Source organism: Saccopteryx leptura, chromosome 5 (assembly GCF_036850995.1).
Source record: "Saccopteryx leptura isolate mSacLep1 chromosome 5, mSacLep1_pri_phased_curated, whole genome shotgun sequence".
NCBI classification, from domain to species: Eukaryota; Metazoa; Chordata; class Mammalia; order Chiroptera; family Emballonuridae; genus Saccopteryx; species Saccopteryx leptura.
In genome coordinates, this window is record NC_089507.1 from 220,038,717 (window position 1) to 220,053,839 (window position 15,123).

At 54.4% G+C, this 15,123-nt stretch overlaps 1 protein-coding gene across 2 annotated transcripts; it reads right to left on the bottom strand.

The window, feature by feature from the left end:
• Window positions 1-36: 36 nt before the first annotated feature.
• On the bottom strand, window positions 37-14,529 carry TCFL5 (transcription factor like 5). Of its 2 annotated transcripts, none has more exons than XM_066384357.1 (6): window positions 13,750-14,529; window positions 12,945-13,131; window positions 12,550-12,712; window positions 10,394-10,634; window positions 7,800-7,941; window positions 37-926 (listed from the first exon to the last, which is right to left on the bottom strand). In XM_066384357.1, the coding sequence occupies exons 1-6, from the start codon at window positions 14,445-14,447 to the stop codon at window positions 804-806; spliced, it is 1,554 nt and encodes a 517-aa protein (XP_066240454.1). In that variant the 5' UTR covers window positions 14,448-14,529; the 3' UTR covers window positions 37-803. The 2 variants fall into 2 exon arrangements, with proteins under 2 accessions (XP_066240454.1, XP_066240452.1); XM_066384355.1 differs by having other exon boundaries at window positions 10,394-10,637.
• Between the last annotated feature and the right edge of the window lie 594 nt (window positions 14,530-15,123).

A 15,123-nucleotide genomic window follows, 5' to 3' on the forward strand; every position in this document is an offset into this window, starting at 1 on the left:
TAGACTGTATCCTCTACACCGAGGTCTGGTCTGACCCACCCACCTGCTCCGTCTGTGCAAACCTGTCATTGCCTTGACCTGGACAGTATTTACTGAAGGTGACTTTGTATTGCACTAAACCTATCGGTATTATCTGTTGCGTAAATAAAGCCACTCGTGTGGAAAAGTCAGTTCCAAACACCAGTTTATTCATACAAAGGAATGACTCTCAGTATGAAAGTGAGGTCACTGAGGCAGCCCACCGTGACTGTGTGTCACCTACGGACCAAAGAAGCGTTCAGGGTCGTCTTGGGAAAATTTGTAGCAGAAAGGGTGAAACAGGACTGCACTCTGCGTGCCGTCCAGTGCGACTGGAAGTCCTTCCACGGGGAGACGATCAACAAATGAAATAAATTTCCAAACTATTTCTAGTGAAGAACATTCTGACTTGTTCCAATTGCTAAGGGGGCATAGTTAAATGTAAATAAGTAAAAAGCAGTGTACCTTGTAAGACTAAAGAAATAATAAAGGATATTTTTTTTTAAGTTAAGAAAATCTGATGGAATCAAGACAGATAATTAAAAAATTACTTACTAATTGTCACAGTGTCTTCATCACCAATGGTCTAAAAAGGACAATAATGGACAAATATTTTGTTCTAGATAAATATTTTTACAAAATGTGCTTTCAGAGTCCCCACTGGAGTCCCAACTTGAGTCATGTCCCTTGCGAGTTGACAGTTGGCACAGAGCTCCAGGGCTGTGGACACATTCGCGGGCCAGGAGGCGGCCGTGTGCTTCCCAGGAATCAGTGTCCAGTTTCGGTCACTTGATCTCCATGGCAGGGCTGCTCTGCAGGCTCTCCTGCGTGGGGCACGTCACCAGGGAGTCTGGTCTGGTCAACTTTAGTCTCCTGCCAGTTTTACCGCAAAACACACTCTCAAATTCCTATGGTCGAGAGAGGATGGTTAGTGTACCAAGTCACAGGCACGAAAACAGTGGTCTTCAAAAACACAAAAGGCTGGAGTCAGCTAAACTACTTCAATATATACAGTTAGGCCTTCATAAACTTATGTTACATCTTGTAAGGCAGTGGTCCCCAACCTTTTTTGGACCAGTTTAATGTCAGAAAATATTTTCACGAATCGGCCCTTAGGGTGGGACAGATAAATGTATCATGTGACCGAGACAAGCGTCAAGAGTGAGTCTTAGACGGATGTAACAGAGGGAATCTGGTCATTTTTTAAAAATAAAACATCGTTCAGACTTAAATATAAATAAAGCGGAAATAATGTAAGTTATTTATTCTTTCTCTGCGGACCGATACCAGTCCGTGGCCCGGGGGTTGGGGACCCCTGTTGTAAGAGATTCAAACATTTTCTCACTGAGTTACATTGACATATATATATATTTTTTTTTAATTTTATTTATTCATTATAGGGGGGGGAGAGAGAGAGAGAGAGAGAGAGAGAGAGAGAGAGAGAGAGAGAGGGAAAGAGAGAAGGGGGGAGGAGCAGAAAGCATCAACTCCCATATGTGCCTTGACCAGGCAAGCCCAGGGTTTTGAACTGGCAACCTCAGTGTTTCCAGGTTGACACTTTATCCACTGCGCCACCACTGATCAGTCGACATATATTTTTATTTAGTTTTCCAACAGCTTCTCAAAATGCCTGGCCAGATTGTGAAGCCGTCTTATATTTTATTTTTTTTGATTGGTTGATTTGCGAGAGAAGAAGGGCTGTGCTGATGTCTGTTACTTTTTGTTCCACTTATTTATGCATTCGCTGGTCGCTTCTCATATGTGCCCCGGATCAAACCCGCAACCTTGGTGTATTGCAAAGATGCAGTAACTCAGTGATCTTCTTTTCTTTTTTTTTCTTACAGAGACAGAGCGAAAGTCAGAGAGAGGGATAGATAGGGACAGACAGACAGGAATAGAGAGATGAGAAGCATCAATCATCAGTTTTTCATTGCGACACCTTAGTTGTTCATTGATTGCTTTCTCATGTGCCTTGACTGCGGGCCTTCAGCAGACCGAGTAAACCCTTGCTTGAGCCACGACCCTGGGTCCAAGCTGGTGAGCTTTTGCTCAAACCAGATGAGCCCGCACTCAAGCTGGCGACCTCGGGGTCTCGAACCTGGGTCCTCAGCATCCCAGTCCGACGCTCTATCCACTGCGCCACCACCTGGTCAGGCCCCAGTGGTTTTCAACATTTGATTTGCTGATATCACATTAGATTTGTAAATATGAGCATGCCTATAACGAAAACTGTACTTCTGGTAGGAGAGAGTACCGGGAGGGAGGGGGTGTCACTATGGAGAGAAAGGGTTTAAGACACACCGAGCATCTTCGATTTGATACGACAGCCACAGGACGGGGGACGCGTGAACCTAACAAAGCTCTGAACTATGTGACACAGACACAGAGAACGCAAGGGGTGACAAGTCCCATCACAGCGGGAAATGTCACGGCCTCTTGGTACCAGAGGGGACAGGTCTGAATCACCGTGTGTAATCGCGACCTAAGGAACACAGGACTCACCAGACGAAGAATGCGTGAACACGAACTATAACAAACTGTGTGAGAGGTCACCATGGAAGTCTCAATAAACTTTTAAAACCTGCTTTTTTCTATGGGCCACCTTCATTGATCAAAATGTGATAAACAGATATGAGGAACAAAGGACAGAAAGAAGCCCCCACACCATGGAAAATGCAAAACCACCTTCACAGGATTCGCATTAAAGAGGCAAACCAAGCAGTTAGAGCTACCGGGAGGCACAGAGCTTCACACCTCGACCAGGGAGCATTCTCAAGGAGCTCGGGGCCAGCACGTGCTTGACTCACTGATCAGGAGACGAGAGAGACAGAATTTAAATGAAATAAGCCTGCACCTCGAGACACCAGAAAAACTATAAAATTTTTAAAAATGAAGGAAAGAAGGAAAAGTAAGGTTTAAAAATATAAGGTCTACCGGAAAGTTCTGTCCGTTTCTATCACAAGTTTTGACACGTAAACACGTTTATTTGGCGCATGTGTGCCTATTTTTATCACTTAATGTATACATACTGACATAGCAAATTAACTAAAACAAAGTTGATTCACGTTAAGTCTTATGTGTGAAGCGATAGTGTACCCATGGCTACTGATAAAGTCCATTTACGCCACTGTCATTTTTACGAATTTCAACAAGGAAGAAATGCTACAGAAGCATGTCTGTCACATCCACCATATTCCCCAGACTTAGCACCCTCCGACTATTACTTGTTTTTGTCCTTACAAAATTTTTTGAAGGGCAAAAAATTCAAAACTGAAGATATCAAACAAGCACTGGTTCAATTTTTCGCATCAAAAGATAAAAGTTTTCCTTTTTTTTTTTTTTTTTGTATTTTTCCGAAGCTGGAAACGGGGAGACAGTCAGACAGACTCCCGCATGCGCCCGACCAGGATCCACCCAGCACGCCCACCAGGGGGCGATGCTCTGCCCCTCCGGGGTGTCACTCTGTTGCGACCAGAGCCACTCTAGCGCCTGAGGCAGAGGCCAAGGAGCCATCCCCAGCGCCCGGGCCATCTTTGCTCCAATGGAGCCTCTGCTGTGGGAGGGGAAGAGAGAGACAGAGAGGAAGGAGAGGGGGAGGGGTGGAGAAGCAGACGGGCGCTTCTCCTGTGTGCCCTGGCCGGGAATCGAACCCGGGACTTCTGCACGCCAGGCCGACGCTCTACCACTGAGCCAACCGGCCAGGGCCAAAAGATAAAACAGTTTTCAAAAATGGGATATACAAATTGCCCTCACGCTGGCAAGAAATCATTAATAATAATGGTAATTATATTCTTTAATAAAGTTTATTGACAGTAAGAAAAGTATTCTGTTTCATTCCAAAAACGGACAGAACTTTCCGGTAGACCTTATAATTTCCATAAAAGTAAATTATGATAGAAAACACACTCCTGGCCCTGGCCGGTTGGCTCAGTGGTAGAGCGTCGGCCTGGCGTGCGGGGGACCCAGGTTCGATTCCTGGCCAGGGCACATAGGAGAAGCGCCCATTTGCTTCTCCACACCCCCCCCCCTCCTTCCTCTCTGTCTCTCTCTTCCCCTCCAGCAGCCAAGGCTCCATTGGAGCAAAGATGGCCCGGGCGCTGGGGATGGCTCCTTGGCCTCTGCCCCAGGCGCTGGAGTGGCTCTGGTCGCGGCAGAGCGACCCGGCAGAGTGACGCCCCGGAGGGGCAGAGCATCGCCCCCTGGTGGGTGTGCCGGGTGGATCCTGGTCGGGCGCATGCGGGAGTCTGACTGTCTCTCCCCGTTTCCAACTTCAGAAAAATACAAAAAAAAGAAAAAAAAGAAAACACACTCCCACTGATTTTTCTGTTCCCAAACCAAGAGGCCAGGCCAGACAGGGACCCGGTCCTCTGGGAAGACCCACAGCACAGCCCGGACACGCGGGTGAGACAGGTGCTGGGGACAAGGGGGGACGAGGGAGGAACCAGCTATCAGGACGAAGCCACACAGGGGCCTGAGGAGGGTCTCCCCACACCATGCCCGCCACCAAACCGCTCCCCTGGGAGCCGAGGGTCCTGTTAGGGGGTGGGGGCGCAGGAGGGGTCGCGTGCACCCTTGAACACGGCACCCATGTCCCCTGTGCAGCCTCGGTGAGACCTCAGCCCGCTGCTCAGCTCCCAGACCTGAACTACGCGGGGAGGGCGCCATCACAGATGTGGGGGAGAAGGTGCCCCTCCGTGGCAGCCTGGGGCCAGTGGCGAGCTCAAGGTCAGCACAGGCACCTAGCACCATCCCTGGCTAGACGGGCGCTGGGCAGTCAGAGGCTGGAGAAGGAGACGGGCAGGCGGCGGCTCGGAGCGGTACAGCTGAGAGGAGCAAGGAGGCGGGTGCTACCGGCCGGGGACAGGCGCCCGGTTCTCACAGGGGAGTGGACACCTGGCAGAGCCATCCACCCCGACATCAGGGGGACCCAGAGGGAGAGCACAGTGAAGGGGGGCGGGGACAGCTGACAGCTTGGGGAGCCCTGCCATCATCCCACCACAAGCCCGTGTACCCACGACCCCGGACTGGACCCTGAGTGGGGACACCCTGGGACAACAGGCAGTGTGAGCACTGTCCCTGAACGAGGTCTCCATGCTACATGTCCTACCTCTGACCCCACGCTCTGGTAAGACACACGCAAGTCACAGGTGCCCAGCGGCGCCGTGTCTGCAACTCCCATTGGACGGTCCAGAGCAGCGATGCTGTGCGGGACAGAGCGTGAGGGCCAGGCCTCAGATGCCAGGGCCTCTGGGGAGGCCGGGAGGACCCACAGGAGCTCTGCGCATTCTTGCCACTCAAGTTTGAATTTAGATTTGTTTTAAAAATGCCACGAATAAATAAAGTGAGTCACTCAACACAGAATTCCTCAGACAGCTGGCCTGACGCTGCTTACCCTCGACACCGTCATTACTAACTGGGGGCGCTGCAGGGACGCTGCAGGTGACTGAAGAATGTGAACACACAGGACCCACGGCTGCACGCCGGCACAGGCAGAGCACAGTCTCATCAAACTTAAAGCATCTCGGGGATGTGTGAACACGAACCAGTCCTTTCAACCACTAGTCTGCAGAACGCTGCTAGTCTGCCAGAAACCTCATGCCGGTCCACAAGGGAGTGAAACCCCCTGATGTACGAAGATTACAGACCAGTGATCTCAGTCAAGTTCACTTGTGCTCAGAGTGATCTCTGCCTTGGTGGTCCTCAAAATAATTCTATTTTCACCAGTCCCCAAATGTAAGAAGGCTGCAAACCACTGTATTAGACGTCAGAGAACACAGCTACTTAGAGGCATGACTGCACCTCAGGTGATGAAGGACATTAGGACACACGAGCAGAGACAGCCAGTGGTGACAGTCCTGTCGAACTGTCGTGAGCTCGGTGACTCGCACAGCCATCGGCTGTGCTGCAGCCTCGTTAGAGAACGACACAAACCACAGACCTACTTGCTGAAGGACCCACCAGGCGTATGTTCTGCTTGCCCACCAGGGACTCGAGCCTGAACCCCGACCGCTGCCCAATGCTGCCACAGCGCACCCTGCGTCCCAGCAAGGACAGGCCTCTGGCTCCCACATGGTGCCCGGCAGTCTCAGCGAGCAGCTCTGAGGCCCCTGACCAGGGCTTTTACCTCCACTCCCACCCTGACCGCTCGTCCCCAGAGTTCAGGCTCCTCACACAGCAAAGTGTCAGTGACGTCATGCCACTCTGGCCTGACCTTCCAGGCCCCTGGACGCCGGCCTCAGACTCCCACTGTAGCAGGGCCCAGGCAGCAGTGTCCCCTCCTTGAGACACTGGAGACGGCCGCCCGCAGGCCAGCAGGCTCTGTGTCTTATTCACAGTCTAAGACTGGGCAGAAGCCTGGTCAGAGCAGAAAAGGTTCGCAGAATAAAATGTGTCCTCAAATAACTCAGGAAAATCACTTCACCATCTCACATATCATGTTCTGAGAACAAAATATTCATGCAAACTAAGAGGGGGGGGGTTACTAAGAAACCGTGAAGCCATGTGAGTTTAGGCTGTTTTCTTCCTAAGCCAGGAAGCATCATATCCGTAAATTATTAAGCTATTTAATCTTAGAGTACACACACACACACACACACACACACACACACACACAGAGTTTATAAGGGTTTGTTGTTATAACACCTTCATCATACTTGAATGAATTCTACCAGTAATTTCTTAACAGGTATACAGAGCCAAACACTAAGTTATTTTAAAAATAGAAAGGTGTTATGTAATTAAAGTAACCGCAATAGTGCACCTCTAACAAACAGTGTTAAAGAGTAACTGCAGGCTGAACAACCGTAAATGATCCCATTAGAGGAAATCCAACGTCAGAACTGCTTGAAATGCACTTCAGTGCAGGATGGAATTAGGAAGGTGACGAGAGACACTGCCCGCGTGACACCGACGAGGGACACAGCAGTGTGAGCACAGCCCAGCCGGGCTCGAGGCCGCTCAGCTCAGGACACAGGAGGCTGCGCCCACATCAACCACGCCAACCATGGCTGCCTCAGTGCCCGGCCAGACCCGCTCTGTGCCCTCACGGCAGCGTGGACAGGGAGCCCGGGCTCATTTCTCCAAAGCCTCATCACTCGTCACCCTGACCACCAGCGCCGCGGCCGGCACCGAGCTGAGGTCCCCAGCGGAGACGCAGCTGCCGCCACCTCCGTCCTCTCCCCCGAACCAAGAGAGGAGTGGACAGGACCCCACCAAGCGCTCGGTCCCACAGGAGCCAAGCTCACGCACGTGCTGGGAACCCAACAGACGGTCCAGGCTATGCTGACCGTGCAAAGGAACCAAAGGACTCGGGCCCCAGGGCCCAGGTTGTCCCGTCCACCCAGCCCACGCCTCGTGGGTCTCTCTCCTGCCTTCTGAGGGCCCGGAGCTCAGATCACTTATTTGACATTTATCTGTCATTTTCGGGGCTACTCCTGCTTTGTTCCTTTGAGTTTTCCGAGAGCAAAAAAATCACCCCTCTAGGTCCCTGAAGCCCCTCAACGCCCCAGTACAATCCACTGCGTACAGCAGGCGCTCAATCTGTCACGACGCTTGACACTGAGTCATTTCTACTCTGCTGTTTAGTGAACAAGTCCAGGCTGTGGTTACACTTCAGTCACTGACGAGTCACATTGCTGGTGACAGCTTTCTGCACACTGGACTCCGTGTGATACCAGATTCCAGGAAACAAAGAACAGTCTGGGATCTTTCGGGGGGAAAGGGACAAAAAGAACACTGGGGAGGTGACAAACCCCTCAGCTCTGCCTGGCCTGAACACCAACCTTCTTCAGAGAGTCTCCGTGCCGCTCCTGGATGTACTTCAGGAACGCGGTGGTCCACTGCAGCGTCGTGGCCTTATCTGTCTCGGCGTTGCAGAACGGGACTAGGAGATTCAACTCATCGCAACAAATGCGGATTCTGCGCCTACAGCAAAACCCAGAGTAATCAGAGACGGAAGCAAAACAAGCAGAGCGAGCGTGTGTCACTCAGAGGGCCAGGGCTCCGGGCCCGGCTCTGAGCGCTTGGGCAGAGCCCTCACTCTGTCCGCCCAGGGCCTGGGGTCCACAGCTGCCCTCAGCTGGGGCTCCGCCCCCAAAGCCGTGCCTGCCTCGAGTGCCTCCCCGGGGAGCTCCCGTTTCCTTCTCGGGGCCAGGTTCTCAGGTCCACAGCAAGGACGGGCTCAAACCCCTCAACTGGAAGCAAAGGGTCGTGTGGTTTTCCCGGCAGGCCGCCTCTCACTCAGTCTGGTAGCCTGCTTCCTGCATGCCCAGCTCCACCTCTCCAAGGGGCCTGGTTCAAACAGGACCCCAGGCACCAGCCTGTTAACATCTGGACACCGGGGCTTTTTGAGACAAAATCACAGCTAGAGTCACGATTAGGCCATTTGTCGCTTTTCCACCTATGTGTGGTGACAGACAGAATCCGACCTAAGCTGACTGAACCACGGCTCTCGTGTCTCGCCTAACTCTAATCTCAGTCTCTGTGCAGACAGTGGCCCTGTCTTTTTTTTTTTTTTTAAGATTTTATATTTATTCGTTTTAGAGAAGGGGGGAGAGAGAGGAAGGGGAGGAGCTGGAAGCATCAACTCCCATATGTGCCTTGACTGGGCAAGCCCAGGGTTTCGAACCGGCGACCTCAGCGTTCCAGGTCGACGCTTTATCCACTGCGCCACCACAGGTCAGGCCAGTGGCCCTGTCTTATAGACAGAACCTCGGGACAAGATGGAGAGGGTTTGCAGAAGGCTGTGAACCTACGAAATGGCAGAGCAAGAACGGAAGCCTTCACTGTAAACTCGTGAGGGTTTCACATAGCAGGCTGCACAGTAAATGGGTGTGAAGTAACTGTCAGCCTCTGGCCCCCTGGTGAGTTCACCGAGGTGTGAATCACCCTTCACGATACCCAGCTGGCTTTCTGTATCCCCTCAGAAAGAGCTGGAAGCTCCTCGGCCCAGCCCAGCTGCACTTCCTGCGCCCACAGCAGACACTGGCACACATGATCAATATGAGGTTAATTAATTCTGTATAGGAAATGTCATGTAAAAACCCAGCATCAAGGCCCTGGCCGGTTGGCTCAGTGGTAGAACGTCGGCCTGGCGTGCAGAAGTCCCAGGTTCAATTCCCGGCCAGGGCACACAGGAGAAGCACCCATCTGCTTCTTCACCCCTCCCCCTCTCCTTCCTCTGTCTCTCTCTTCCCCTCCTGCAGCCAAAGCTCCACTGGAGCGAAAGATGGTCCGGGCGCTGAGGATGGCTCTGTGGCCTCTGCCTCAGGCACTAGAATGGCTCTGGTTGCAGCAGAGCGATGCCCCAAGATGGGCAGAGCATCACCCCCTGGTGGGCATGCCAGGTGGATCCCGGTCGGGCGCATGCGGGAGTCTGACTGCCTCCCCGTTTCCACCTTCAGAAAAATACAAAAAAAACCCACAAAAATTAAAAAAAAAAAAAACCAGCATCAAGAGAGGATCTCACCACTTTCGATTCCACACATAAGAGGAGCGCCAAAAAAAAATCTACAGATAGAACCACTTAACAGTTTTAACCTCCTCCGTCCCCAACATTCTTAAAAGAACCAAGACAAACTGGTAACCAGAGGCTGCAGGGGATTGGCCAGTGGGCCGACCTGCCCTCAGGGAGGAAGGCCTGTCCACAAGGCTGGCCCGGCTGGCATCTGGGAACTCAGATTTCGAGGGGGTGGGACGGGGGGGGGGGCGCCCCTTTTATGAGCAGCTTATACAAACAATGTGGTTGACGTGAAACACGGGCTTTCCTTCTGGGTCTGGAACCTGGCTGTGAGCCGGGCAGGGGATGGCCACAGGACCAGCCCAATAATCTTGGGTCCCGAGAGCCTGATGTCAGCACCTCCCACGTCCCAGAGCGCGGGGCTGGGGATGAAGTGCTCCTGCACAGGGCCCTTGGGAGCCCCACCTGGACCCCTGGCCTCCTCCCTTCGAGCCTTTGCAAATTCTGCCATGTCCTTTCTCTGAAATAAATCAAAGCCAGGAGTTCTCTTAATCAATCAAGGGGATCTGGGGGTGCTGGGGACCACGATCCACCCAGCAATGTACGTGTGTACTTGTGCCCACTTTTCCTCCTACGGCTACCCGTTTACACAACAAGGCGCCAGCTCTCACTAACACGTGTCTAGGGCCCAGACAGCAGACACTCACCCCGCGCACGACAAGGCGCCAGCTCTCACTAACACGTGTCTAGGGCCCAGACAGCCGACACTCACCCCAAGCACGACAGGGCGCCAGCTCTCACTAACACGTGTCTAAGGCCCCGACAGCAGACACTCACCCCGCGCACGACAGGGCGCCAGCTCTCACTAACACGTGTCTAGGGCCCAGACAGCCGACACTCACCCCGCGCACGCATTACCTCCTGTCTCTCTCCATGCGGTTGTGCCTCTCCCTGCGCTGAGACCGTCCGCCCGGGGCGCTCTGGGGCTGCTCCCCGAGGTGGGGCGGCGCCGACTCCACCGACGGCCAGGAGCCCTGGGGGGCCGTGGCACCGTCGCCCACATTCTGAATCTCTCCGAGGGCCCTCCGCTCCACACTCGTGTCCAGCTGACGTGTCCTGCTCCGACTCCTCTTACTGATTGCTTGTTTGCACAGCGCTTCTTCTTTGCAAAAGAAAAAAGTGGTACTTTCATTTTTTTATATTCTTCTCATCTCCGTTAACACTGAACACATTTTTGGCATCATCAACCCAAAACATAAACATTACGGGCAAGGAGGTCAGAGGCCCGAGGACAAGCTGAGCACCCAGCTCAAGGCTCCCCGTCTCGAACACCACACTGGTCATGAACACGTAACTAAATTACAACATGCCGAGTGTTACTACAACCTGTCAAAGCCCCCTCCTTAGTCAACAGGCGCTGTCAGTCATAAAAAAATAACAAAAAACAAAAACAAAGCCACTGTTTAATTTTTCTGACATTCAGAGTGGGGAAAAAAAGTTGGATTGTTCTCATTTGACACCTGATCTTCTACCTGCATTCCCAGAAGAGGACAAAAGCTGGGAGGCTTAGGATTCAATACACCCTCACTCCACAAGTGATCCGCCCCACAAGAGGGATAATCAATCACATCATTGCCTTGCCTGGGCTACAGAAATATGTCAGGTTTCCACCAAACACAGAACAGCAGACTTCTAACTGGTGTGCGATGAGGCCACACAAAGCCACATTCAGAAGACTCACTCGGCACATCTCAGAATGTTGACACATTTTTCAAGGGAGATAGAGAAAATTCACAGGCACGTGTAATGTTTTTTTCTTTAAGCTGAGTAGTCAGTACAAGGACAACTTTAACATTAACCCCCATACCTGACAAATGTTAACATACACTTCTGCAGAAAAATGTCATAAAAACAAGGAAAAAGCCTGACCAGGTGGTGGCGCAGTGGATAGAGCATCGGACTGGGATGCAGAGGACCCAGGTTCGAGACCCCGAGGTCGCCAGCTTGAGCGCGGGCTCATCTGGCTTGAGCAAAGAGCTCACCAGCTTGGACCCAAGGTCGCTGGCTCCAGCAGGGGGTTACTCGGTCTGCTGAAGGCCCGCGGTCAAGGCACATGTGAGAAAGCAATCAATGAACAACTAAGAAGTCGCAACGTGCAACGAGAAACTGATGATTGATGCTTCTCATCTCTCTCCGTTCCTGTCTGTCTGTCCCTATCTCTGCCTCTGTAAAAAAAAAAAAAAAAAAAAAGGGAAAAAATTATCACCCTGGGAGAAAGCAGTAGCCCTTCATCCCATCCTGTGCTGGTTAGCTCCTGGAAAACTCAGTGTAAGCATGTTACTTCAGTGGGTAACTTGAAAAAGTTTGTTTCCAGGGAGAACGTGACTGAGAGTTAATGTACAAGGAAGCACAGCTTGCCTTTGCCAGTGTCTTTTATTTCTAAAACTTTCTGAATCATGCTATGGCCTCTTGCTCCCAACTCAGGCGTCTGCCCGTCTGCAGGGTGTCTCCTAAAGCTTCTAGCAGATTTCAGGCCCTTGTCTCACTCACGACGTTACAAAGAAAAAAGACCCCAACATGCTTTGGTAACTTGAAGGTAACTGAACATTTACGGAAGTTTGTCATTTTTGTTTTAGGTCGTTTACTATATAAAAGCAGCACAGTGGATAAAACATCAACCTGGAACGCTGAGGTCGCCGGTTCAAATCCCTGGGCTTGCCCAGTCAAGGCACATATGAGAAGCAACTACTATGAGATGATGCTTCTTGCTTCACCCTTCTCTCTCTCCACTCTCTAAAACTCAATACATAAAATCTTAAAACAAACAAATAAACAAACAAACAAAAGGCAGCCCTGAGCTCAATGTTTCCAGACCAAGTGAGTATGACATTTGTAATTCAGGAAAATGCTCAAAGTGAGGTGACTGGGGACAGAGAGATGGAAGGAGGCCCTGAGATGCAGACATTCCAGGACAGCTCAAGTTCTTCATACCCCTCCCCCAGGTTCAGAGACAGAAAGGCAGAGGTCAGGCAGCAGCAGAGGGAGTACCTGCTCCCTGCCGCTTGGTGGCTTACCTCCCACTTTAATCCAAACCTGCTCGGGCAAAGCTTTGTTTCTACCACCTAAGGTCTGCTTGGTGGATTCAATTTCTTGTTGATAACAGAATGAAAATGCTCTGGGCAATCCGATATCCTGATGCTTAGCAGCCTCCAGTATAGAACAGGAATTACTAGAGCTCTGGAAGAGACCAAGCAACGGAGCTTTATCAACACACGACCTCTCTTTTCCTGCGCAAGTAAAATGCACCAAGACGTGACGGCAAAACTATTAACAGGCAACACGGAGAGAGCTCAGGTGCACCAAGGACTCTTAAATACAACTGCCAAGCTACGTAAATGCTCTTGGTTTTAAAAGGTTACTAAGCTCAGTGAGAGAGAAATAAAAGTCCCTGGGAGCCTCTTCCCCGCACCTGAGTCTGTGACAGGCTGGCGCCTGCCCCGGATGAGCAGGCGTTCGCAGTGAACAGGGGGTAGGTGAGCTGCAGAGTGGTGGCGGCCGCAGCTGTCTTATTTTTCACCAACGTTGTGCATTTGTTTTGTTGCTGGTGAAGAGGAACGTTCATTAACTCGGATGGATGTCGAATAAGAGTCACCAAACTGCCCGAGACAAAAGAAAACCCAGAAGCACGTGAAGATGCGGCAGGAAAGCTTCCTTCCCGAGACACCGCCTCCTGGGACCACCATGGGCTATAACGGTTAACAATGCATGAGCTAGGCAGGCAGGCAGGCGCTCAAATCTGTTACGAGGCAGCCCTCCCCCATCACGGACATCTCTATAAAGCAACTGTCACCTGGTGTGGTTGGTGGTGGACAAGCCTCCACCCTTCCTCCCCCACCTGCCCGCCCCGAGGGAGAGGGTTGTGTGCCTCCCCTCCCCATCGCGCCCTGGACAAGTAGTTCCTTTGGAGAGCCATCTCCCCGAAACCACGACGATGCAGACACAATGGGGAAACGACAGGGGTGGGGATGGTGGAGGGCTGAGGAGTCACGGGAGCAGCCGGGATGAGAGCACGACCCGGGCAGCCACCCCCCGCTGCAGGGGAAGCTGCATTTCACGCTCAAAGCCTCATGGCGGGAGTCTCCCAACACCGGGAGACCCGGCGGGGGCCCGCTCCCCATGGAGGGGGGACAGCCACAGGGAACGGGTGGCCTCTGCACAGGACCCCCCTCTTTCCTTCCTTCCTTCCTTCCCACCCCCGTGCCGGGGACACCCACTTGTTGAGCGCCACGCCGGGCTCGGGGGTCTCCGCGCCGCGCGGGGCGGGCGGGGCCTCGGCCGGGATGCTGTTGAAGCGGTCCTCCAGCCGGACGCGCACGGCCGACTTGGCCCGCGCCTCGGAGGCGCCCTCCGTGGCCGCCGCCGCGTTCTCCTTGCCGGCGGCGTCGGGCGCCTTGGGCCGCGCTGCTGCGCCCGGGCCCGGGGCGTCTGCGCCCGGCGTCTTCTCGGCGGCGGGGGGCGCGGCGGCGGCGGCGGCGGCGGGGGGCGCGCCCGCCTCGCTCAGCAGCATCATGCGCAGCTCCTGGAAGTCGATGTGGCCCAGGCACGGGTTGGCGCCCGCGAAGCCGCCACCGCCGCCGCCGTCGGCCAGCGCGGGCGGGCACAGCAGCGGGTACACGGGCGCCGCGCCCCCCGCCGCCGCCGCCGCCGCGCCCCCCGCCGTCGCCGCCGCGCCGCCCGCCGCCAGGAAAGCCGAGTTGAGGCGCGTCTCGAGCTCGCCCTCGGCCGCCGCCTCCATGTGCGAGTAGAGGATGTGCTGCAGCTGCGTGTACTCGACCTCCGTCATCTCCACCAGGCTCAGGTCGGTGGTCGTGAAGCTCAGCGCCGCCTCGCCCAGCGCCGCGTCCGCGCCCTCGGGGCCCGCCGGCCCGCCCGCCTGCGCCTGCGGCGGCTCCCGCGGCCCGGGGCCCGACATGCCGGCGCCAACGGCGGGGGGCGCGCGGCGGGCGGGCCGGCGATGGAGGCGCTCAGGCGGACGGCACGCCGGAAACCGCCGGCCCAGCGCGCCTGCGCGGCCCCGCCCCCCAACGGCAGCCCCTCCCTCTGCGCGTCCCTCGCCCCGCGGGCCCCGCCCTCCAACTGCCCTCCGCCCCGCCCCTCGTCCGCGGCGGCCGGCCCGGACTGCGCGCGCACGCGGGGACGGGGGCGGGACCAGGCCTCCCCGCGGGGGTCCACCGACCGGAAATCCCCCGGAGCCGGTCGCGGAGCCGCTCAGAGAGTCCGCCGCCGGGGCGCGGAGCCACGGTGTGCCTGTGGTTCCGCCCTTCTCACGACGTCTGCGTGCGCCCGACAGGACACAGAGGAAACAGGCCCCCAGCACAGGTGCGACAGGCGCTCTGCGCGCCAGGTGCAGCGTCAGCCCGGGGAATGTGCACGCCCGGTGTTCACCGATTCATCCCGGGACGGAGCGGGACGTGCAATAATGCACTGCACGAATACTGGCCAGGGGACGGACAGGTGTGAGCAGCTCTACTGAGATAATGCACGGCCCCTACTGCCCGCCCAGATCAAGTGTGCGGCCCAGAGGCGGCCCGTGCCCACGGCGCTGCACCCCGAGAGAGAAGCCGGTGCCTCTAGTACTTTCTCGCCAT